The sequence below is a fragment of the Podarcis liolepis genome (assembly GCF_965112155.1).
Source record: "Podarcis liolepis genome assembly, chromosome: 7".
NCBI classification, from domain to species: Eukaryota; Metazoa; Chordata; class Lepidosauria; order Squamata; family Lacertidae; genus Podarcis; species Podarcis liolepis.
The window spans coordinates 894,797-920,978 of record NC_139561.1 but is presented as its reverse complement, the minus strand read 5'-3'; the positions used below and the strand labels follow the sequence as shown (position 1 = coordinate 920,978).

Sequence of the window (26,182 nt, the reverse complement as noted above, 5' to 3'; positions counted from 1 at the left end):
ATTTCCCTTCCCCTCATTCTCCTCGCTGAAAAAAGCAGGGCCAAAAAAATCTGCCATCAGCTTGTCTTCTGCTGGCAAATCCCTTGTGTGCTGTGTGAAAAGTGATTTCTCCAGTCTGTCCTGAATCCCCCAACATTCAGCTTCAATAGATGACCCCAAGTTTTGGTACGGCGAGCAATATCCACTTCCGGCACACCTTGTATTAATAGTTACAACTGTTGCCCCCCACCCCAGTCTCCGCTGGTGGCCAGATTCCAGGGATTCCTTACCAAGGGTTTGTGTTTCCTTTTGGAAATAAGGCACAGCGGAGACTGAGGTGCCTTTATGAGATATGGTTCATTGACACATCTATACCACCTGAGCCTGCAATGGTGGAGTTCAGAGTATTAACCCCCCCCCCCGCCAAGGGTCTTGTATCTCCCACAGCCGTAGCCTTGAATTCAAACAGGCAGCAGAGATGGCTTTGCCTCTCTCCCCACTTGCTGCTTTACCTCTAGGTCACATCACTTTCAACTCTAACACTCTAAACTCAGGCTTGGTCCTCCCAACCATCTCTGAGTTGACAATTACCATTTTTTTGTTTCTCATTTCCCCCCTAGCCTTCCATTCTCTACATTTCCACGCTTGGTAATTTATTTTTATTTTTTAAGTCCTCCTGAAAATTCATCAGCATTTTATAGTGCTAATTTGTTATAATATGCTCATTTTTGTATGCAATTTTGCCTTATAGTCACATTTCCTCGAATATGATGCCTTTTTGTATGCTATTTCTACCAATTATGCCTTTCTTTTCCACCGTCTTCTGTACCCATTCCTTGGTTGGAGAAATGCATTGCAAATTTCAGATAAATTTGAATGGCTGCATTTTGCTTTTGTAAAGTGCCAGTCACATAGATTAGAATCATAGAATCATAGAGTTGGAATAGACCACAAGGGCCATGGAGTCCAACCCCCTGCCAAGCAGGAAACACCATCAGAGCACTCCTGACATATGGTTGTCAAGCCTCTGCTTAAAGACCTCCAAAGTAGGAGACTCCACCACACTCCTTGGCAGCAAATTCCACTGTCGAACAGCTCTTACTGTCAGGAAGTTCTTCCTAATGTTTAGGTGGAATCTTCTTCCTTGTAGTTTGGATCCATTGCTCCATGTCCGCTTCTCTAGAGCAGCAGAAAACAACCTTTCTCCCTCCTCTATATGACATCCTTTTATATATTTGAACATGGCTATCATATCACCCCTTAACCTCCTCTTCTCCAGGCTAAACATGCCCAGCTCCCTTAGCCGTTCCTCATAAGGCATTGTTTCCAGGCCTTTGACCATTTTGGTTGCCCTCCAAAATGTGAATTGAAACAAATTCCTCCCCCATCCCTGTCTGTAACTGTTCTTTTGTGAAGAGACTGCGAATCCTCTGTTGGGGACCATCAGCTCAGTCTTCACTTGGCTGAGGTCCATGGTAGAGAAACAAAATGGAATCTGATTTCATTTGTTGCATAGACATCTGCAGACCTACACACACAGAAGGGTTCAGGTATGGCTGCGTTCTGGGAACTTCTGTCATCCTAGCTGGAGTTTTCTTTGGATACATATTGCTCTGGAAATCTTGGAGCTCTCCTCCACATTTTTCATGGCTGACTTCAGGGCCTGTGTAGACATCTTAGGAGAAATGAGCGAAGAGGCAAGTGAAACGTGAAGGGGGGGGGGAGAGAAGAGAAAGCAATTCCATTGTAAAGATAATGACAGGGAATAACAAGACAGGTTCAGCTTTGGAGGCTCTGATTGCTGATACTGACAGTCTGTTTAGATGGGAAAGGGCTCTCTGGTTTTAGGTCTGAAGCCCATTAAGCAAAGGTCTTGGTCAGGGCTTTTGCTTCTCATAGGAACATAAGATGTGCCTGCAGAACCAGGCCAATGGCCCCTTTAGTCTAGCATCCTGTTCTCACAGGGGCCAACCAGATGCCCATGGGAAACCTGCAAGCAGGACTTGAGTGCAAGAGCACAAGCCCCTCCTGTGGTTTCCAGCAACTGGCATTCAGAAGCATCACAGCCTCCAACCAGAGAGGCAGAATATAGCCATCGTGCTTTCTCCAGGTTTGCCAAAGAGCCTGAAAAAAATTCTGGCTGTGCTGAAGGAGCACACCCAGCATTGACCCCTCCAGGGGTCAGGTAGTCTAAATCTCCTAGCACCTGGGACCTTCTGCATTCAAAGCTGATGCTCCACCACAGAACCCTCTAGCATCCCAGGGGCAGCATTGCGGCCCTTATAGTGGTAGTCTCCCCAAATAATTATTTTGCCCTTCATACTAATCCTCTGCTGTCCCCTTTCTTGGCAGGCACTGCAGTATGTCCTCCTTGCGACAATGAGATGAAGTCAGACGCCATCCTGGAGCACCTGTGTGCGAGTGAATTTGGTAAGGAGACCCTCCTTTTTCTGAGCTTAGCTGCCCTAGGCCAGGGATGGAGGACACTTGTTTTCTCAGGAACCAGAACAACCCAACCCTCCTCTTCCAGCTCAAAAATGATGGCGGCATTGGCTTACAGGAAGGGGCTTCTCACCTATGGAATGGGTGGGCTGGGCTGGTAGGAAGTAATCCATAGTTTGGTGTGGAAGATTTTGCAGTCTTTGATGGCTCCCTCCCTGCCCGCTACATTTGGAACTACCAGCACTTGGAAACAGTGAGGTGGAGGGCAGACAGTTACCTGACTTCCCAGCAGGTGAGTCAATGCTGCAGGGGAGAAGTGGCAAGGTCAGTGAGGTGTTCAAGACAGTAGCTGACCTAATCCGCCCCCCGGTGGTGTGTTTCCACTGCTCTCATCATCTTATGATGCAGAGGCCATAGACAGTGCCTTGAGTTGCATGCTGGAATAAAAGCAGTCTGTAAGCGCTATATCTATATGGCGGGCTGTGGCAGGGAGTATCCAGCCAGGATGCCCCTGGAGCCAAGACCGGCTCTGGTATTTGGCCAGCACAAGTTCAGTTCAAACGAGTGACATTTATGCCTTTTTGGCAAAGCTTAATTTTCCAGGAAGGAAATGAAAGGCCTATTGAAGAAGGTGGGCATTCCTCTGTGATTAGTGCTTGGGTGTGCCACGTTTTGTCAAAGCAGGGAGTGGAACTCTCTTTTTAACAAATTCTTGACTCTCCAGGGCAGCTGCTTTGCCAAATCTTTCCAAGTCCAGAGTGGTTATTGGGAACATTTTTATACCAGGAAAATAATATCAACAGCCACTCCTGAGTCCTGGCTTGGTCAGGGCATTCCTGGTTCAGCCTGGATGGCAAAACAGATGTGGAGGCGAACATCCAACTTTTTGTTCAAAATGGCAGCCCAGCTTCCAACATCTGAGTGCAGGCTAGGATAGAAGCACACATTTGCAAATATTCAAAATTCAAGTCATTGGGAGTTGTAGTCCAAAACATCTGAGGTGCAACAGGTCGGGGAGGGATGTTATAAATATTGTCCCCTCACTGATAGTTTGCTGCAGTATGAATAATAAAGTCTTGGTGCAGAAACAAGGAGATTCAATGTGGCCGGTGCTTTTGTGAACTCAAGTCCTCTTCATCAGATGCATGAAAAGTTATCCCCAGTTGTGAAGTATATCTCTCTCCAAGCCCCTCAGGGCAGCACCTTCAGTGGATTCCTTTATCCTAGGGATTGCCAAGATGGTTCCCTCTAGTTGCTGGCACTGGTGGCTGGTGCCCATTGGGACTGATAGAGCAGAAGACAAGCAGAAATTGGGATGTTGCCTGAGGAGAGGAGGTATGGCCTGGGGAGAGTCCCAAGGGCCAAGGAGAGAGGACTGGAGGGCCACATGGCTCCCAGGCCTGAGTTCATTCCCCCCACCCCATGCGCAAGGTGGTAGTTTTCTAATTGGGATCATTGAGACATAAGGAAATATATACATGGGAAAGTGAGAACCAGAGAGACTAAAAGAAATACATAGTCAGGTTCATCAGTAGAGAAAATATATATTCCAGATTCCTCACTTCCACTAAAAAATGTTCGTCAAGGTTGACTCCTTTGTAAACATTCTGATCCTTAGCCAAATTCCTCATCCTGACCATGCAGGTTCCTATTTCCTGGGGCACAGACTGAAGGCACGTGAGGCAAGAGCCTTGCTGAAACTAAGCAGGTCCAGGTCTGGTCCGTTCCTGGATGGGAGATTGCTGGGGCTCCCTTGGGTCTATTGCACTGATCTCCATGGAAGGAAGAATGGTGGGGTATACACGAAAGTAAAATGGTTAACATTTCAGAGGTGATGCTGGAGGTTCTTGCCTTTCCAAGTTTGTCGTATGAGATGTTGGCTTTTAAGTGGTACATGCTAGACTAAGAACCCATTGATGCAGCCGTAGTCTCACATAATGGTGGCCAGAAGAAGTAGATCATCCCATCCCATCCCATCCTATTTATTATACTAAGACCCCACCTTTCCTTCAAGGAGCCCCCTTCTCCTCACAGCAACCAGGCCATGAGAGTGAATGTCTGGCTCAAGGGCACCCAGTGAGCTTTAGGGCTGAGTGGAGATTGGAGTGCTTGACATGTGAACCATGGCACCACACAGGCTGGACCTTGGGAACCTTGTTCTTCCCAACTTTCCAGTTGGCTGGAAGCAATGCTTGTTCACCTCCAGTGACAAGGCCAATATCCACTTACAAGCCTGTGTATCATTGTGGAAGAGCTTTAGCTCTCTTGGAAAAAGGTTAGAGCTCTTAACTCAGAGCCTGGGTCACTAACATGGCTCCAGTGGGTGCACCCCAGGGTGCCATTTCTCTGCCCTTCCACCACTGAAATCAGGCTTGAAAGAAGCACTGTCTTATAGCTGTTGTTGGAGAGGTGAGTTTAGCTGGGATGTCTGTGTGGTGCCAACAAGTTTTATTGGTTTGCAAATGTGCCCATGGGCGGCCCCAAAATGCTGGCAATCCTTGGCCTGGAGTCTGGCTTCTAGCTGTAGAATAAGGATGCTGCAAATATCTATCTGTGTGTTTTCCTGTCCCCGATTTGAAAGCGTTGGAGGTCTTTGGCATAGGATGTGCTTTTTGGGAGAAAAGCAACAATTCTTGTGGTGATTTCTCTCGGCCAGTGGGAACTGAGAGGAACCCCCACCCCCACACACTTTTGAGTAACTAAGTACAGGCAGCAACTGTTTTAGGTGTGTCTGTTGACACACAGGTCCTTTTGGACCGGAAAGAGGCTGAGCAGGGGTGGAATGAGGAATGGGGTGGGCTGTGCTTTTATACATTCCACTGATGCGTGCAAGGTCTGGAAATGGAGCCCCTGCACAAAATGGCTGCTGTCTGTATGTGGAGAGAGGAGCAAGAAGGGACCAGGACACTTGGGGCTATTGTAGGTCCCCAGTGCTTGCATTCTAAAGAGACCATGACGCCCAGGAATCACTATCTTTGAATGTTCTCCTCTCCATGTGTGCTTGCTGTACTTGGGGCTTAAGAAGTCTTTACGATCATTGGAACAAGGCTGAGCTGTCACTGGTGGGCAGAGCTCCTGCTCCAGAAATACAAGTCTTTAAACAGTGCAATAAGATTCCTGCAGAAGGTTGCTGCAGCCGCAGTTTAAAACCTTGCTCAAGCAATGAGATGAGCAATGACAAGGAGAAGAATCTTCTCAGTGGTGGCTCTGTGATTGATTTCTGAGGATTTCCCAAGGCTCACAACGCACTTACTTAAAGAAGGGCTAAAATAAATCCCTGAATATTGCTGTGACTGGTTCCCTGGCTTTGCTGAACTAGTTTTGTTGAGTTCTTCAAGTGTTGCTGGGTTTTGTTTCTTTTTTAAAGGTGCATTTATTGTACAGCAGTTGCCAGGGAGCCCAAGTGGGGAGAGTGTTGCTGCTGGGTTCAGATTCTGCCACCAGGAGAAGAGATGCTGGATCAGAGGCACCCAGCAGCCAGGTTCTTCACACAGTATAAAGCAGAAGTATAAGAGGTAGGGATGGCCAGCCCCTTGAATGGCTTTAAAAAGAGACGATAAACATTCATGATGGATTCATCAATGGCTACTAGTGTCAGGATGCTGTCAGCGGCTCCCGGCTGGTTGCCCAGGAAAGTATAAAGACAAGGAAAAGTTTCTTAAGTCCTTTTTTATTTCAGTCTTTACAGAGAGAGGCTATAGAACCCAGCCTCTTGGATAGTGGCGTTGTCCCAAGTGAATCTCTCCCACTTCCTCATTCGTCATCTTCATCACCTCCTCTACAGGTGTTGCCATGTCTTTGAACTCTTTGCTCTCCTACTTTGAAGGCTTGCCGGGTTTTGGGAGATGGAGGGTCTGGAATACTTTCCAATGACAATGTGTCAGCAGGGTGATGCTCTGGCTCTCCCATGATTTCCCAACTTTCCCCCTCATCTGCCTCTGAGCTGCGACCTCCTGCAGACCCCTGTATATTGTCTTGCTCTTCCTCCTCCCTGGAAGGGTCAGGCGGGGAGGCGGTCTCCACCATTCCTCCTCCTTTGCCCAGCCCCTGACACCTAGTCATGCTGTTTGTGCATGACTTCCTGCTAGAGGCAGCATGAATGAGAGAGTGCTGCTGCTCTCCTGTCCCGGTCGGCCACTGTGCTAACCAGGAAGATGCTGGACAAGTGGGGCCTTTGACCTGATCCAGAACAGCCCTTCCAATGTTCTATGGATTTTCTTGAACCCATAGCTCTGGGTAACCAACCTCAGACCTTGAGATTTCATGGCTCAAGTCTTTGATTCCTTGCCAACATCTTGTCATCCTCCCCTTTAAGAGTGCGCTGAGAAGGCTAAACGTGCAAACCAAGCTCCCTTTGCTCCAAGCCAGGGTGGTGGGGACAGCCCTGCCAGCATCCACCAGTGAAGAGCGCCCTCTTCTGCCAGCTGAATGCAAGTGTTTTGGACTAGGACTCCCACCAACCCCAGCTGGTGGGGGTTGTAGTCCAAAACATCTAGAGGGCACCTGGTTGGGGAAAACTTATCTAGAGACTAGACATAAGTCTGACTGGGAGTGGGGGTGGGCGGGCAGGGGAAGCGCATTTGCAAGGAGGAATTGGTGCTCTCCTCCAAAGCTACAGTGTCCAGAGCTTGCCATGAAGAGGGATGGACTGTTAAACCACTCTGGGAACTGTAGCTCAGTGTGTATATGGGGGGGGGGGATGAGGGCCTCCTAACAACTCTCAGCATCCTGAACAAACTGCAGCTCCCAGAAGTTTTTGAGGGGGGAAGCCGTGGCTGGTTAAGGTGTGATTATAGCACTTTTGTTGTGTGGCACACATGTGTCCAAAGCCAGGAGCCAGAACCAAAGGGGTGAGTGGGGCTGAGAGAACAAACCAAGACAAAGCCTTGGGAGGCCAGCACTTTGGGAAGACGCAAGGATACAGGTGCACCTTAGGAGTCAGCTGGGGAAGGAAGCCCTCTCAGTCTCCTTCCCACTCTGGATCGGCAGAGAGAGGGCTTTTCCACACCTCCATTTGCCCCCAGGGAAACCCAATCTTCAATGCTGGGTTGGAACAAACAGCATCCGGGTTTTCCACAGACTGCTGTTTGGTCTGGTTTAGCACTAAAGAGCGGGTTTTCTGGGGGAAAGCGGCAGGGCAAATGCGGAACCACACTGCAAAGGTGGGGCCAAGTCCAGAGCCAGTCCAGCGCCTGAAGGCCCTTCCCTGAGAGCCTGCCCCCTGCAGTTCAGTAGCTTGCCACCTGGGGCAGCACTTCACAGATCCCGAGAAAGGGCTTTCATATCACTTACTTCCAAATCCTTTTTTAAAAAAATTGCTGGAGATGGCACAGATTTTATTTATTTAAATTTATCTCCCATACTTCTGCCCAAAGGAACCCAGGGTGGCAAACACTGGTGCGATAAAAAGTAATGCAAATAAAAATAAAATAAATGCATATTCAAGAAGATATGAAACAGGCACATGCTCTGCTTTTTAAGAACAATAAGGAGAGCCCTGCTGGATTGCTCCTGGAACCTTCTTCACGCAAAAAGAAAAAAAGAAAAAGGTGCTTTATCATGGAATTGTGAAGTGGGAAGGGACCCTAAGGGTCACTTAGTCCAACCCCCTGCAATGCAGAGGGCCATAGCTCAGTAGTAGAGCACCTGCTCTCCATGCAGAAGGTCCCAGTTTCCACCCACAGCATCTCTAGGTCAGGCTGGGAGAGACTCCTGGCTGAAAACTCCAGAGAGTTGCTGCCAGTCAGTGTAGACAATGCTGAGCTAGCTGGAGCCACCTTCAGTCTCTGTCTAAGGCAGCTTCCAATGTTCCCACATTTATGATTTTTCTCGCTTTAAAACCCCCAAACAAAAAAACTGGGGGGAGGGTCAATTTGAGATGGCCTCATGGCTCGAGGGGTGTAACCCCCCCACCTGGTTGCAGCCCTGATCCAAGTCACTCCTTCCTGAAGCTGCTATTACACCTGAGGAAGCCTTAGGGAGGAAATGGGGCCTGTGTGTTTTCCCCTCTGGGGCTAAAAGAAGTGTCAGAGAAATTTTCCGTGGGAGAATCAATGTGGGGGATCCAGGTTAGTCCCCCCTCCCCCAGTGCTGCTGCGTGAACCAGATAACCCCCCACCCACTCTGGCTGTTTCTCGAGAAACGTCCCATATCATGTCTTGTTTGGCCCAAAGGCAATGTTTTAGAACAGCTGCTTTGAATGCCATGGTCGGGAGAGCAGCTCCTCTAGAGTAGTCCTGCTGCAGTGGGATGACTTTAGGGTGAGCAGCCAGGGGTGTTTGCAACCAAATTATGAGTCCCTTTGCTTGGCAGAGTCTGCTGCTGCTGCTGCTTTTCCTGTCTTCCGTTCCTAATTGCACTTGGCTCAGGCCTCTTCCAGACAGGGCTGTTAGGAATTATTTGGCAATTATGCGTATTGTTTTTCTTTTGATAGCTTCTATTGATTTTTGGAAGGGGGAATCAAAAGACCCCTGCCAAGTCAGGCCTCAGTCAACGGACTTTCCTCCCTTAGCTGTTGGCCAGGAGTCATATCTTGCCTCAGGCACACCAATCTGACTACAACTCTGGAAATGCGTTTTTAATTGATTTACAGCACCTAAATGTGGCTAGTTTGTAATCCTGGGATTATGTCACCAGATCCACCCTTGTAAAGTATAGGCAGCTCATCTGCAGGTTGTGTAGATAGAGGCAGGGGAGAATTTTGATTTAGGTAGCATTTAAAGGTGAAGCTACCTAACACACACATTATGGAACCATGCAAGAACCAAAACACAGCCGTCCTTCGCAGTTCACACTTTTCAAAATCCTGCAATGCAGTTCTCCAGCCAGGTAATGTGAGCTAAAAGACACATGCCTGCTTAAAAATTCATATATTTGTAAGGATGACATACAAAATGCATTCTTTTAGGGGAAATTGCATAGATACATGTGCATCTTAGAAGAAAATCACACTGGAATGCTGGTGAATTTTTATGAGGACTTTAAAAAAATAATGATCCCAAGCTGTGGCAATGTGGAGCATTGAGCTAAAGATTGGAAACATGAGAAAATGAGGGAAACAGAAATTGACAGATTTACCCAACGTTACTAGAAACATTAATAATAACAACAATAATTTGAATACATTACCTGCTCTTCATTACCAGCAGGCCCTGGGGCAAGTTACAACAATGTAAAATTCACAATTAAGAACAGTTAAAACATATTACATTCACAATATGGTGGGCTCTGAAAGTGCACAGCTTCAGTGTTGCAGGCCAGGGTCAAGAGAGGTTTCTTCTGCGCAGAGCTGCCTAGCAGATGCAGCTGTGTGAGGAGGAGAGTCCACCCCTTGGGGGCTGCCACAGAGAAGGCCCTGTCCCAGGACACCCTTGCTTCTGCTCAGAGTGCAGACATAGGTGCAGGCTCACTTCATCCCCACTGCCTCTCAAATGCCCCCAAAAAGATTATTTGGAAGTGTGGCACCACCTTATAGCAAATGGCAAATAGTGGGCCTCTGAGTGTGAGACAGAGAAAGGAAAATAGAATCATAGAATCATAGAATCATAGAGTTGGAAAAGACCACAAGGGCCATCGAGTCCAACCCCCTGCCAAGCAGGAAACACCATCAGAGCACTCCTGACATATGGTTGTCAAGCCTCTGCTTAAAGACCTCCAAAGTAGGAGACTCCACCACACTCCTTGGCAGCAAATTCCACTGTCGAACAGCTCTTACTGTCAGGAAGTTCTTCCTAATGTTTAGGTGGAATCTTCTTTCTTGTAGTTTGGATCCATTGCTCCGTGTCCGCTTCTCTGGAGCAGCAGAAAACAACCTTTCTCCCTCCTCTATGTGACATCCTTTTATATATTTGAACATGGCTATCATATCACCCCTTAGCCTCCTCTTCTCCAGGCTAAACATGCCCAGCTCCCTTAGCCGTTCCTCATAAGGCATCGTTTCCAGGCCTTTGACCATTTTGGTTGCCCTCCTCTGGACACGTTCCAGTTTGTCAGTGTCCTTCTTGAATTGTGGTGTCCAGAACTGGACACAGTACTCCAGGTGTGGTCTGACCAGAGCAGAATACAGTGGCACTATTACTTCCCTTGATCTAGATGCTATACTCCTATTGATGCAGCCCAGAATTGCATTGGCTTTTTTAGCTGCCGCATCACACTGTTGGCTCATGTCAAGTTTGTGGTCAACCAAGACTCCTAGATCCTTTTCACATGTACTGCTCTCAAGCCAGGTGTCACCCATCTTGTATTTGTGCCTCTCATTTTTTTTGCCCAAGCGCAATACTTTACATTTCTCCCTGTTAAAATTCATCTTGTTTGTTTTTGCCCAGTTCTCTAATCTGTCAAGGTCGTTTTGAAGTGTGATCCTGTCCTCTGGGGTGTTAGCCACCCCTCCCAGTTTGGTGTCATCTGCAAATTTGATCAGGATGCCCTTGAGTCCATCATCCAAGTCGTTGATAAAGATGTTGAATAAGACCGGGCCCAAGACAGAACCCTGTGGCACCCCACTAGTCACTCTTCTCCAGGATGAAGAGGAACCATTGATGAGCACCCTTCGGGTTCGGTCAGTCAGCCAGTTACAAATCCACTGAGTGGTAGCATAGTCAAGACCACATTTTACCAGCTTCTTTACAAGAATATCATGGGGCACCTTGTCAAATGCCTTGCTGAAATCAAGGTAGGCTACATCCACTGCGTTCCCTTCATCTACCAGGCTTGTAATTCTGTCAAAAAACGAGATCAGGTTAGTCTGACATGACTTATTTTTCAGAAATCCATGCTGACTATTGGTGATCACAGCATTCCTTTCTAGGTGCTCACAGACTGTTTGCTTTATGATCTGCTCCAGAATCTTCCCTGCTATTGATGTCAGACTGACTGGGCGGTAATTATTTGGGTCCTCTCTTTTCCCCTTTTTGAAAATAGGGACAACATTTGCCCTCCTCCAGTCTGCCGGGACTTCGCCTGTTCTCCAGGAATTCTCAAAGATGACTGCCAGTGGTTCTGAGATCACATCTGCCAGTTCTTTTAATACTCTTGGATGCAGTTCATCTGGCCCTGGAGACTTGAATACATCTAAACTAGCCAAATATTCTTGTACTATCTCCTTAGTTATTATGGGCTGTGTTTCCTTTGCTGAATCATTTGCTGCAAATTCTTCAGGTCGGGCATTGTTTTCTTTATCGGAGAAGACTGAGGCAAAGAAGGCATTGAGGAGTTCAGCCCTTTCTGTGTCCCCTGTTTGCATTTCACCATCTTCTCCTCTGAGTGACCCCACTGTTTCTTTGTTCTTCCTTTTGCTACGAACATACCCATAAAAGCCTTTTTTGTTGCTTTTAACCTCTCTAGCAAGCCTGAGTTCATTCTGTGCTTTAGCTTTTCTGACTTTGTGTCTACATGTGCTGGCTATTTGTTTGAATTCCTCTTTGGTGGTTTCCCCCCTTTTCCATTTTTTGTACACATCCTTTTTTTAATCTTAACTCAGTTAAAAGTTCTTTAGATAGCCACCCTGGCTTCTTTAGGCACCTTCCATGTTTCCGTCTCATTGGTATTGCCTGAAGTTGTGCTTTTACTATCTCCCTCTTAACAAACTCCCAGCCATCATGAACTCCCTTTCCTTTTAGTATTGCTGTCCATGGGATCTCACCCAGCACTTTCCTAAGTTTTATGAAGTCGGCTTTCTTAAAGTCAAGAAATTGAGTCCTAGTATGCTTGGCTGCTCCTTTCCGCTGTATAGTAAACTTCAGAAGAGCATGATCACTCGCGCCTAATGATCCTTCCACATTTACCCCACTAATCAGGTCATCAACATTGGTTAGGACCAGATCTAAAATGGCTGTTCCTCTTGTTGCTTCTCCCACTTTCTGGACAATGAAGTTGTCTGCAAGGCCAGTGAGGAATCTGTTTGACCTTATGCTCTTGGCTGAGTTTGACGTCCAACAAATATCTGGGTAATTGAAGTCCCCCATTACTACTATCTCCCTTCCTTTTGCATGCTTGGCCATCTGTTCCAGGAAGGCATCATCTATGTCCTCCGTTTGGCTTGGGGATCTATAGTAAACTCCCACAATGAGATCTCTGTTATTCTTCTCTCCCTTAATTTTGACCCAAATGCTCTCACTTTGGCTTTGAGGTTCTAAATCTTGGATCTCTTCACAGGTATACACATCCCTGACATATAACGCCACTCCTCCTCCTTTCTTGTCTGGTCTGTTTCTCTGAAATAGATTGTATCCCCCCATTATTACATTCCAATCGTGGGACTTATCCCACCAGGTTTCAGTGATGCCTATTATGTCATATTTAGTTTGCTGTACCAAGAGCTCAAGCTCATCTTGTTTATTTCCCATGCTTTGCGCATTAGTGTACAGACATTGAAGTCCATTAATCATTCCCCCGTGTCTCTTATTTAAGGATTTTTTCCTCCCTCCACTAGGTCCGCGTGCTGTTTGCTCCATTTGGTCTATGACAGTTGGATGATCATCTTCATTAATTGATAGACTCCTACCTTCAGGAGCACTGTCTCCCTCCCCCACATTAGTCAGTTTAAAGCCCTCCTGATGAGGTTTCTGAGATTTTTGGCAAAAACATTTCTCCCAACCGTTGTGAGGTGCAGCCCATCACTTGCCAGAAGTCCATCTTCAAGAAACTGCAGTCCGTGATCTAAGAATCCAAACCGTTCCTGTTTACACCATTTGCGAAGCCAGCTGTTCACTTCCACTATTTTCCCCTCTCTCCCTGGGCCACGTCGTTCAACTGGGAGGACAGACGAGATGACAATTTGTGCATTTAGTTGCTTCAATTTCCTGCCCAGAGCCTCGTAGTCTCTTTTGATCTTCTGGAGGCTATTGCTTGCAGTGTCATTGGTTCCCACATGAACCAAGAGGAAGGGGTATTTGTCAGTGGGTTTTATGATTCCTTGCAGTCGTTCAGTTACATCTTGGATCTTAGCCCCGGGGAGACAGCACACTTCCCGAGACATCTTGTCAGGCCCACAGATCACTGCTTCTGTTCCCCTCAGTAGGGAATCCCCTATCACCACTACACGCCTCCTCTTAGGTTTGGTCGGGGTTCTTCCGTGAGCTGTCCGTTCCAAGGTCGCCTGCACATTCCCTGAGGACTGACTTTGCTGCTCGTCTTCATATACCTGATTGACTGTAATGAGGGAGAGATCCTCAAATGGAGTCTGCTCTTCGTCTTCCATGCTAGAGGAGAGGACCTCAAAGCGATTGTGTATTTCTAAACAATCAGAGTGAACCCTGGGCCTCCTACTTCTTTGAGTCACGTTTCTCCATATATCAGGCTCCTGTGTTGGTGAACTATCCTCCTTCTCAGGGGAGTCCCCTGTCTCCTCCTTGGTGGGGACGGTGTGCTCTGTTGCTTCCAAGAAGAGCTCCAGCTCTCTAATTCTTTGGAGCGTAGCTACACGTTCCTCCAGTTGCTGGACTTTGTCTTTTAAAAGGGCAATCAACATGCAATTGCTGCAGGTAAAGCTGCCTGCAACCTTTGGCAAGATGGCAAACATTGCGCAGGAATCACAGGCGACTGCAGCTGTTCCCTCCCCTTCCATCTTGAGATCGTGTCGTTGGGGGTGGCTACAGAGGTCCTCCATCATAAAAAGCTTGAAGACAGGACAAATAACTTCCCACACAAAAAAACCTAGGTCTCCCCCAACAAACGTTTGAGACTAGCTCCCCTAAATTTAAAAGATGGGTATAACTGCGCGCGCCGCTGCCCTGCGAACTCTGATAAGCTCCTCCCACAGCTAATCCCCTGCCTCATCAGAAACCCTGCCCCCTCTGACCTTTACACAGGGAAAACAGCTAATCAGCCACAAAGAAACCCACACACACAAGAAAACCTTTTTTGCTCCTTCTTCAACTGCTGCCCTGCAAACTCTGATAAGCTCCTCCCACAGCTAATCCCCTGCCTCAACAGAAACCCTGCCCCCTCTGACCTTTACACAGGGAAAACAGCTAATCAGCCACAAAGAAACCCCCCACACAAATAGAATGGACAAGGAGAAGGTATTAAACATATACCAATGAAACCCTCAGCACCTGTCAACTTGCAGATTGCCAAGAAAGGGACATGAAGAATACTATCTCCCAGGACAGGCTCCACATTTGGAAAGCGCTTGGAGAAGCCTGGCTAGCTCTTCGGAAGGAAAGCGTTCCCCAGTGGGTGTCTTATCAGGCAAAACCATATGCCTGGCACTTAACACAAACCCTAATCTAGTCAGACTCAAAATTCTCATGAATTTCCACCAAGGTAAACACTGTTAACTGGCAGGTAACAGTTTCTGGGGAGAAAGCCAGGTCTATACAATGAAAGCTTGCATTGTTATGATATGTGAATTGAGGGGGGGGGTGTTCAGTTTGTCTTACACACACACACACACACACACACTCACTCACTCTCACACACACACACACACACACACACACTTTGGAATATGACCCCAGCAGGGGGAGGAGATGGCATCCTCTGAACCCTTCCATTTGAGCTCTGCCTTCCACCAAGGTTTGCACTGGGTGGTGCCCTGTGTGTCCAGAGGCATCTTCCAGACTAAATGTTGCAGTGCCTTTGCCTTGTCTCGAGGGGAGAAGGGCAAGCAGGACATTTCCAGGACAACTAAGTCCTTAGTATGGATGTTGCAGGCCCTGGAAACTACATGTCCCAGGGTTCCTGGTGCCTATAATACTCTGGGCACCAGGGAGGAGGTGCAGTGACTCAGGCTGCTGATCTAATAAAGACTCAAGGGGAAACGGGAGCCAAGCAGTGCAAGCAGAAGATGTTTGTTTGCCAAGTCAGCTAATCATAGAACCATAGAAGTGTAAAGCTGGAAGAACTCTGAGCACTGGCACCAACTCCTGGGGGCCTGGGCACCCCAATTCCTTCATCCAAGTCATTTATAACGATGTTGTACAGCAACAGGCCCAGGACAGAACCCTGCAGCACCCCACTTGTCACTTTTCTCCAGGATGACGAGGAACCATTAATGAGTACTCTTTGGGTTCGGTCAGTCAACCACCTAACAGTTACCTTGTTCAAGCTACATTTTCCCAGCTTCTTCGAGATAATATTGTGGGGGACCTTGTCAAAAGCCTTACTGAAACCAAGATACACTCCATCCACAACTTTCCCCCGATTCACTAGTCTGCCCTTGTGTATTCAGTGTGGACACAGACTGAGGGTCCTTGCTGCTCTGGGCTCTGTGGTGCTGGACTGCGCAACTCATGGGAAGAAATGAAAGGAGATATTCTGCGGCAGCTCATCTGTCAGAACCAGCTTGAGATATTTTGTTCTAGTGGCAAAAAAACAACTAAATTGACATGATCAGGTCCCGGCAGGGGTGGTGCTGGGGGCCCTGCTTGTTTCAATGGGGGTTGTATTTCATTTGCCTGTTATTCTGCTGCCACAAGCAGTGCCCCAGGTCTGCCACCTTCATCTTTTCTGCATCTTGGTTCTCCTTCAGAATATCAAGAAACCTACTAAACACTTTTTCACATGTTCAGTCCATTTCTACAACTTTCAGAATTCACTCCTGCTTTTACCTCAGAAGGTTGGTGGTTTGAATCTGCGTGATGGGGTGAGCTCCCGTTGCTCTGTCCCTGCTCCTGCCAACCTAGCAGTTTGAAATCACGCCAGTGCAAGTAGATCAATAGGTACCACTGCGACGGGAAGGTAAACGGCATTTCCATGCGCTCTGGTTTCCGTCGCAGTGTCCCATTGTGCCAGAAGCGGTTTAGTCCTGCTGGCCACATGACCCAGAAAGCTGTCTGTGGACAAATGCCGGCTCCCTCGGCCTGAAAGCGAGATGAGCACCATCGCCCAATAGTCACCTTTGACTGGACTTAATGGTCCAGGGCGTCATTTACCATTACCTTTTACCTACCTTTTCATTTTGATGCTACCCTATTAGCTGCAAGTCATTCTCAAAGTACTTCTGCACACAGCACATAGTTAAATTGTGGAACTCACTCCCACAAGATGTAATGATAATGATTGCCAACTTTTACAGCTTTAAGAGCAGATTAGACATCTATATGGCTACACGCAGTTGCTGGGTTTCACAAGAGTGCAACTGGACTCATGTCATTAAGAAGGCAGGGAGAGAGAGGACGGGAGAGGGAGATGCTGACGGAAAGTGTATCTCTCTGTCCACTTTTCTGCTTGGAAGCTTCCCACTTATCTGCTTGGTCACTGTCAGAAGAGAAGGTTGGACTTGATGGACCTTTGGCCTGATCCAGCAGCGCTCTTATGTCCTTATGCAGTGTTTTTTCCCCTAAAAAAATGTTTAGGGGTACTCTGATTTTGACTCAAGAAAATCACCATATTATAGTTCAAATTGGGAAAAATAAATACAGTAAATGGACAAAAGTACAGTGGTACCTCAGGTTAAGTACTTAATTCGTTCCAGGGGTCTGTACTTAACCTGAAACTGTTCTTAACCTGAAGCACCACTTTAGCTAATGGGGCTTCCTGCTGCCACTGGGCCCCCAGAGCACGATTTCTGTTCTCATCCTGAAGCAAAGTTCTTAACCTGAAGCACTATTTCTGGGTTAGCGGAGTCTGTAACCTGAAGCGTACGTAACCTGAAGCGTATGTAACCTGAGGTACCACTGTACAAAGATTCACTAAATGTTTAGTGGTATGCATACCCCTGTGTCCACCCAGAAAAAAGCACTGTCTTTATGAAATGCAGTGGAAACTAAAATTAAATCAATACCCCGTTTTGTTTTCTTACCCCTCTGACTGGCGGGTCGTTGCCTAAAGCCTTCTTGTCTTACAGATCTAATGGATGTCTTGGCAGCTTTCCTTCTCTCGAGATGGAAGAGTGAAGTGGGCTTTCTTGTTTCCTCCCCTTCATGCCTCCACCCCACAGTCTTTTGAGAGGAAAGGGATTCCAATGAAAGGAGCCCATTTCTTGGTGGTAGCTGGGGGATGGGCAGATCAGCCTATTTCTGGTTTTGTTTTGTTTTAAATTAAAGATTCATTTTTTCAAATATAAGACAAGGAAAGGGGGGGGGGGAAGATAAAAACATTGCCAGCCATCATATTAACAATATGGATGAATCAAATCAAATATTTAAAGTTACGGCTAATGACCAGCATCAAAGAAGCAAAACAAGAGGCCCATAGCACATATTTTACAGATGTGTATCATAGCAATAAATAAAAGTAGCAGAACATGAAATAAAATGGACACCAGCTTTTAAAAAGTGATAGTCATGGTACAAACTGGGAAAAGGAAAAAAAATATTAGAAGGGTTTTGCTTGCTGTAGCTCAGTGCTTGGCTCCTCCAAGAGCAATAGATGCATTTTGTTTTTTTAAAAAAGATATTTATTAAAATTTTCAAAATGTTACAAAAAGAAAAAAAAACAAAGAAAATAACAACAGAAGAAAATACACAGAATCCCCTTCCCACCGTGTAAAAAAGAAGGAAAAATAGAATTCCAAAAATAAAAAACAAAAAAGTGGCAAAATTACAAAAATCCCAAACTTTAAAAGAAAACATTTTTTAAAAAACAAATTTATTATTTTCAGATCCTTGACTGTCATTACCTTCTTTCTCAGACCTCCTCCTCCTCCCTTCCCCTGTATCCCAGTTATTAATTATCTCAGCAAATCCTTTCCTTTCCATGTTTCATAGAATTCTATCATTACAATACCCTAGACTATTTTAATCCTATCTTTCTATAATAAAATAAACCTTAAAATTTAAAACTTAAGTCTTAACCTCACCAGCTTCTTTCATATTCTTTCATAATTCTTTAAGCATCTTTGCTAAAGCCAGGTAATTTCTTCCAACATTTTTCTATCATTCATCAACTTTATAAAGCATTCTAATAATGAAAAAAGAAAAAAAAAGAAAGGTATAAACAAGTCCAATCTTTATCCAACGCCCCTTCCTCCTGGTTCTGGGATTTGTCAGTCCTTGTTCCCAACAGTCTAACCCGGTGACCTTATGTCCGAGGCCCTCAAGTCAATTCCAAGGCCCTTCTTCATATTTGTAGTTGTAATTTCCCTTATCTCCTGCTCGTGGTAACTCCAACTTAACAATGTCTCCTGCTCGTGGTAGCTCCAACTTGACAATGCTTTTAGCTCTTCTCGACAGATCAGACCCTTTTCCGTATTCATCGCTGCCTTCCATGTAGTATTTAAAATCATGCTTCAAGGGCCCTCCAAAATTGAGAGCCCCCACAGTCCCAAACATTTCGCAGCCCATTACCATATTTGAAGAGTCCAGACATCCCAACATAGGGGGGGGGTCGATCCAGCCCCCCATTTCCAAACCACGCCAAACTTTTCCTTTCCAAATCTGGCTTTTTCCAAATTCATTTGACCATTCCGAAAGATCATACTCCTGTTGGGTCTGTTCTGTCAAAACACACTCCTGGTTTGAATCCTGAGTGGGCTCCACATATTTTCCCACTGTCTGGTCAAAACATTCCACTGCCTGTTTAAGATTTCTAGTCGAAATAACTATCCAGTTCACTTTTTCATGTAATTCTTCCAGTAAAGCATTTGTTTGGTAAAAAGCAGACACCAAGGCTTCTGGATACATTGTCCTGCAAGGTCAAATACTTTCCCACGGCTATTCTGTAACAGCTGTCAGTTTCACAAGCTCCCCCTAGGGGGAAGACTTATGTTTATTCTTGCTACAGAGTCCCCCCCCCTTTTTAAGATGCTTTAGATACTTTGTCCATATATATTCCTTTAAAATGCGAAAGGGGACAGTGGAATCACAAAGTTTCTCTTCTTTTAGCTATCTGTCAAAAAGCAATTATATTAATGAACTTCCACGTTGGTCCTGACACCCCGCTCCAGGATCAGGACGGAGGAAAGTTACTTCCCTTTAAAGTCACTTCAAATAGTCCAGAAAAAGATTCACAATTTAAAATGTTGAAATCCAATCTTTTAGAGGCGATTTCCTGAGCTCTAGTATAAATTGCCTTTGCTTTATTCTATTTACAGAAGAACGGAAGGGTGACTTCCTCTTTAGCCCTTCCCGCTCTGTATCAAATTCAATATTTTTTTTTATAGTCCGATTCTGTCCTTCTCACAAATCTTTGTTTCATATCCAATTGTTCAAGTTCTAAGTACTCACGGGTGCTTATTTTAGAGTCCAAATTGTCCCAGGAAAAAAGGCAGCGCTCTCCGGCAACAGCTATGCGGCTTTGCTCCACGGAAATAGCGATTGACCCACAGCACCACGCCACTTCCCCCTCCTCACTTCGGAGCCCGTTGATGGGTTCCTTAGCGGATTGGGGGGCGCTAAAGGTGCCCGCCGGGTCCCACGGTCACAGGCTTCATTCGCCTGTGATTTTAAAAGGATCCCCGCTTCGCCGTAGTAGAGAAGACCCTGTTTACCGCGGAGCCAGTCCCTCCAGTTCAGAGGGAGTCCGCCATTGCCGGTGGCGCCACCCCGGAAGTCCCCAATAGATGCATTTTGAACTGAGAACAGTAAAAGGTCGTAAAATTCATCCAATGATCATTTGCAGATTTAATAAATCTGCAGATTTAATAAATCTGATTGATAAAGATTTTGCATAGATTTCACTAAAAAGAGCAAAGCAGGAGGACACGGGCCACTTGGGCCCATGGCAGGGGATCATGTCCAGAACGGCTTCAGGCACACCATTGTGAATGCTCTGAGATGAGTGCAGAAAGTTCGCTGCTCTGTTGGACTGGAGGGCTCCGTCAGTTATAGTAGGGTAGGAGGTTGCACCCAGATTGTGTTAGTTCAAGGGTTCCCAAACTTTTTCAGGTCACGGTCCCCTTGGTTCCATAAACTCATCCCTAGTGCCCCCTACCCTACCCTGTAAATAACATTATTCAGAGTAGCAGTTTGCACAGCCCACCAAGGGAGAAAATAACACATTTCAATTTAAAATCATAACCATTAATTGCACATTTATTCAGAATCCAGTGAAAACTATTTAGTTTCATTCATTCATTCATTCATTCATTCAACAAACAGAATTGATGAACTTGATCCAGTTATACCAGCTTTTCAAAGTCTGATGGTCATTTGCGCCTCCAGCACCTGCCAGCTGCCCCCTTGACTCTTAGCCCCCCCCCAGGTAATCCCACCCTTCCCAGGGGTGGTACCACCCACTTTGGGAACCAAACAATAGCCCAGTGAGGACTGCACATGCTCAGAGGCAATGGGATGTTTACTGACTTTGGGGGGGGGGGAGAAAATGGAAAATGGGAGGATGTGTGTGAAGTGAATGCTGGGATGCTAAACAGCAACAAGTCAATCTTGCCTGACCACATTTGCAGAAAACTCCACCCTGCGATGTTTTGCTGTAGAGCTGGCAAGCCACTGTGGTGGGCGATGTTTGCCTATGCACCAAGGTAAGCTCTTGGCTGTTCCTGGCAGGGGCTTTGTGATGGTCTGGCTTATGGTCATCCCCAACCAGAAATGTCCAAGTGTGTGGTAAAGCACACTCCTGTGCTGCAATGGCTGGTGTGCCCTGACAAATGAATACATGAATTCATTCCCCTGTGAGCCCCCTACTTACTGAAGGGGGTCCCCACAGTGTCTCTGCATGACTCACGGCTCCAGCCTTACCTCTTCCTGGGTGTCCAGTTTTGCTGCATATCTCCATCAGGTAGAGTTGGACCACCCACATCTCTGTGGAGATGTTTCTGCAAAATCACCTGCCACCAGAGAGCTTGCCCATTGCATCTATGAATGAGTCCCTGTGCTGGGGTTGTATCTTCCCAGTCATAAGGCACATCCAGAGCCATGTAGAAACAAAGGAACTGGATGGGCTTCGCTGAAGATGGATCATTCTTTTTTTCTCACACACTACAGAAGTAAACCTTTTCCCATGTGAGAATGAAGCAGACCTCCAGGTTTCACTTGGGAAGGAATGTGGTCCAGCAGTCTTGCTTTTTGGAAACTTCACTCGATGGAGCTTGAGATTTCTGCAGCATCCAGAGCCCCTGTGCATAGCAAGCTGGTCATTGCTTGCAATGCAGAGGAGTGTGGGATCTGTTGTCCTTTCCCCTTGGAAGGCATTTTAAGAGCAGTCCTCTAAAGCAGTGTTTCCCAACCACTGTTCCGTGGCACACTAGTGTGCCGCGAGATGTTGCCTGGTGTGCCGCGGGAAAAATTTAAAATTCGAAAGATTTTTTTTTTTAAGTCAAATTTTCGATTGGGGCGCCGTCACTAGATGACCCCTGGGGTTCCCTCCCTCCCGCTCTGCGCCTCCCTCCTCCTCCTCCTCCGGGGAGGCCCTTCCTGGCTCTCGGCCAAGGCTTGGAGGCTGCCACTCACTCGCTCGCCCACCCGTCCCTCCATCCCTGCACCCGGCCTCTCCCCCTCCGTCCCCGGCGCGGGGGCTGCCGGGATCCGTAGTCCCCTCGCCCTTGGGCTCCGCGCCCGCGCGGGGTGCGCGAACTACGTTTCCCAGCGTGGCCTGGTGGGCCGGGCGTTTTGTTTGAAGCACTCTTCTCCCGGCCATGGAATGAGCGCAGCGGCGGCGGCCGGGCGGGCAGGGGCTCTTCCGCGCAGACCCCGCACAGCCTGCCTGCGCCCCCACAGAGATCGGGCGGCAGGATGGAGCCTGGGGATCCCCGCGGAGGCGGAGCGGCGGAGGCGGAGGCTGCCCCCCAGGTAGGGCTGCGTCGGGGGGGGGTTATTTTTGCAATGCTGCATCCGCGCCGGAGGGGACGCATCGGACCGTGGGGAGACCCCTTGGCGGGCGTGCAAGGCAATGCATGCGTGCAGGCGTTGCATGGAGTGCAGTGCAATGCAATGGCAACGCGGCGCCCTGCATGCATGCATGCAACTTCCACCGGCGCTCTGGACTTGGCAGGTGAGGGGGGTCCCCAGTGGGCGGCAGAGAGAGCCGGGAGGGCGAAGGGGAGCCGGGGGGGAGCCGGGGGGGAGCAGCGCTGCTCCCCGAGCCGAGCCCGGGGGGAAACTTTGGCGTCGTTGCGCCGGGTGTTGGAAGCGGAGGCTGGCGGGGGCCCCTCACCTGCAAAACCTGGTCGCCTCTCATATATTTCGTGCATTGCATTCATTGCCCGCTTTCTCCTCCAAGGAGCTCCCGGGGGCGCGCATGGTTCTCCCCGTGTTATCCTCGCAACAACAGCCCTGCGAGGTGGGTCAGGCGAGTGGCCCAAGGGAGCACCCAGGGATTGTCCTGGCCAGGTGGGGTGATTTGAACCCTGCTCTCTGCCCGGTCTTCGTCCTCATTTAGCCCCCACATGTGCATGACTGTGCATGACTGAGGTTTCCCCCCCTCGTCTTGGCTATGGTGTGAGTCTGTGCTGTTAATTAATGGGGTTCTGCCTTCGGAGAAGATGAGCCAGCCCTCAAGGAGGTGATTATGTAATTTGCTAGCAATTCATGTCCCTCCCGGCGTGACGCTGCGCGCTGACGTCACAGGGCTGTAATGGTGGTGTGCCTCGAGATTTTTTTCATGAAACAAGTGTGCCTTTGCCCAAAAAAGGTTGGGAAACACTGCTCTAAAGCAATGAAAATCTATCACGGGTGGCAAGAGCAGCAGTGAGATGGACAGCATTGAAGAATGAATGCTTTTGGAGCAGCCCATGAAAAATGGGGAGCAATTACATCCTGTTCCTGTTGTGTCAGGTCATTACAGGGAGTTAATGACTTTCCATTTGTTGGGGTGGAGGGGAGATTTCATTTGTGGTGATATATATTTATCAAAGAGTTGACGATAGTTTGCACAGTGGAAGTTTGCTCAGTTCACTCATCCCACTTTTGTCTCTGGCCAAACTATTTGCTAGGTTTTTGCATTGTTCCAAAAAGCAACAAACTCTGTTTGACCAGAGGCAACAGAGGCCTGAGTGACAAGTGTGTGCATAGTTGAGGTGCACTGAACCATGGTGAATTTTGTTCCAGGAGCAGGGGGTTACTTTTCACAGTCGTGGCTGTGGCTATTGTCAACTTTCTTTTCTTTAAAACTTTGCAAAATGCTGCCCACCAAGGAGTCACCCGAGGCAGTAGATTTTGGGGACTCCAGTGGAGGCCCCTTTGCTGCCCTGGCTGCTCCTCCTGAGATGTCCCAGGTCATTTCTCCTGAATCCTCCAGCTGTTCCCATTCTTCTGAGCTGCTGCTCCAGGAGTGGTGGCTTCTCCTGTGCAAAATCTGTGCTGGGCCCATCCTCATGGAATGAGACTAAAGTCAGTTCCATCCCATTACTGTGCAAGTTCTTGAGGATGACTCTGTATAAATCCTTAAAATCTGCACAGGTTATGTCGTATGTTTGTGTGTTGCTGTTGTTTTGGTAAATTTAAATAGAAAACAGTAACAACCATCAAGAGAGTCACAAACGCATAAGCAAGTTCAATGAGGCCAAAGTCTGGACATCATTGTTCAAGAGGAAATATGAGCGTGACTTTTAGCCATCCAAGTTCATCTTTCCACAGACCTCCCTGTGTTGGGGTCGGGGGTGGAGTTACAGTCATGTTCAGTTGTTGCAATATAATTGATGAAGCTTTTCCAACCAGCACTGAAGTCATCTGTGAAAGTCTGGCTCTGACCTTGTGCGCCATCTTCTCCATAAGTTGCACATAAGTTTTTAATGTAAAAATGAAGGAAAGCAATGCTTTAGAGTGGTCTGCCTCGTGAGTTCTTACAAGGAAGTCCGAGGGCTGCCTTTCTATCTCCATATTTTCTTGTTTTTACCAGGCAATTTCAGCTGCTTCAAAGCAACCAGTGATTGTGTGAGGCGGCGGCTGCACATCTTGAAGTCCATGTAGCAATTCCCCCTGGGGGTGAGGGGTCTTGGTGACCTGTCATTGGTCTCAAACTGAATTTTACATCTTTAACACACATTGCATGTGAAGTTTTATTTAATTTCTTCAGTTTGTGAATTTATAAACCACTTCACAACCAAAAGTTACCAAAGTGGATATAAAATACAATATAAAATACAAAAGATGAGAAACTCATTCACTGAAAGGCAATAAATTCTACAATTATTCCAAAAAAAATGACTTGGCCACACTTGAGGGGAAGTCTTCTTTGGAGAAAATTCCCCCGAGAGCAGCATCCTGTCACCAGGGGAATTGCTTCATTTCCATTTGTGTGGCTGTAACAGCCCCGTCTCCTGGCTGGCTGCTCCATCTCTAGCTAGTGGCTAAATTGCTTTTATTACTTGCTATTATCGACTGAGTACATACTCACGATAAAAGGTACAGGTACCCCTGCCCATACGGGCCAGTTGTGTCCGACTCTAGGGTTGCATGCTCATCTCACTCTAGAGGCCGTGAGCCGGCGCCGTCCGAAGACACTTCCGGGTCACGTGGCCAGCGTGACGAAGCTGCTCTGGCGAGCCAGCACCAGCGCAGCACACGGAAACGCCGTTTACCTTCCTGCTATAAAGTGGTACCTATTTATCTACTTGTACTTAGGGGTGCTTTTGAACTGCTAGGTGGGCAGGAGCTGGGACCAAACGACGGGAGCTCACCCCGCCGTGGGGATTCGAACCGCCGACCATACGGTCGGCAAGTCCTAGGCGCTGAGGTTTTACCCACAGCGCCACCCGCGTACTCACGATAGAAGATACCTAAACAGCCTCAGCCCAGTATACTTGAAGGAGCGTCTTCACCCCCATCGTTCAGCCCAGACACTGAGGTCCAGCTCCGAGAAGTGAGGTTACAGAGAACCAGGCAGAGGGCCTTCTTGGTGGTGGCGCCCACCCTGTGGAACACCCTCCCATCAGATGTCATTGAGATAAACAACTATGGTATTTCACTTTTAGAAGAAGCAGCCCTATATTGGGAAATTTTTATGTCTTATGTTTTACAATTTTGTATGTGCTATAAGCTGCCCAGAGTAAGTGGAGAGGATTTTCTCCCTCTTAACACTAGAACTTGTAGGCACAGAATGAAGCTGAATGTTGGGAGATGCAGGACAGAAAAAAGAAAGGACTTCTTCACACATTCAGTCTATGGAACTCCCTCCCACTGGAGGAGGTGATGGCTGCAGACTTGGAGGGCTTTAGAAGACTTTTGGACAAATTCATGGAGGAGGAGGAGGAGGAGGAGGAGGAGGAGGAGGAGGAGGAGGAGGAGAGGGCTATCAGTGGCTGCCAGCCAGGCTCTCCTCTGCCTGAATGGAGGCTGCAGTGCTTCTGAATCCCAGTTGCTGGAAGTGCAGGAAGAGAGAGGGCTGCTCTTGTGCTCAACTCCGGCTTGTGGGTTTCCTACTGAAGCATCTGGGTGACGACTGTGAGAACAGGAGGCTGGACTAGATGGACCCCTTTTGGCCTGATCCAGCAGGCTCTTCTTTTATAACTATCACTATAGTTTATATATATAGTTTATATAACTATAAAATCAGGACCAGTGAAGGCAGTGAAGGTCCTGTGTGAGTGTCTGGAGGCAGTTGGAGGATGGATGGCAGCTAACAGATTGAGATTGAATCCTGACAAGACAGAAGTACTGTTTTGCGGGAACAGGAGGCGGGCAGGTGTGGAGGACTCCCTGGTCCTGAATGGGGTAGCTGTGCTCCTGAAGGACCAGGTGCGCAGCCTGGGAGTCATTTTGGACTCACAGCTGTCCATGGAGGCGCAGGTCAATTCTGTGACCAGGGCAGCTGTCTACCAGCTCCATCTGGTACGCAGGCTGAGACCCCATCTGTCCGCGGACTGTCTCACCAGAGTGGTGCATGCTCTAGTTATCTCCCGCTTGGACTACTGCAATGCGCTCTACGTGGGGCTACCTTTGAAGGTGACCCGGAAACTGCAATTAATCCAGAATGTGGCAGCCAG

At 47.6% G+C, this 26,182-nt stretch overlaps 1 protein-coding gene across 1 annotated transcript in view; it reads left to right on the top strand.

The window, feature by feature from the left end:
* Nucleotides 1-26,182, top strand: part of SFRP1 (secreted frizzled related protein 1) — a 43,958-nt gene that overhangs the window by 5,608 nt on the left and 12,168 nt on the right. Inside the window, exon 2 of the mRNA XM_083514372.1 lies at nt 2,332-2,409. Within this exon, the coding sequence (XP_083370498.1) occupies nt 2,332-2,409 (78 nt within the window). The remainder of the gene's footprint in view (nt 1-2,331; nt 2,410-26,182) is intronic.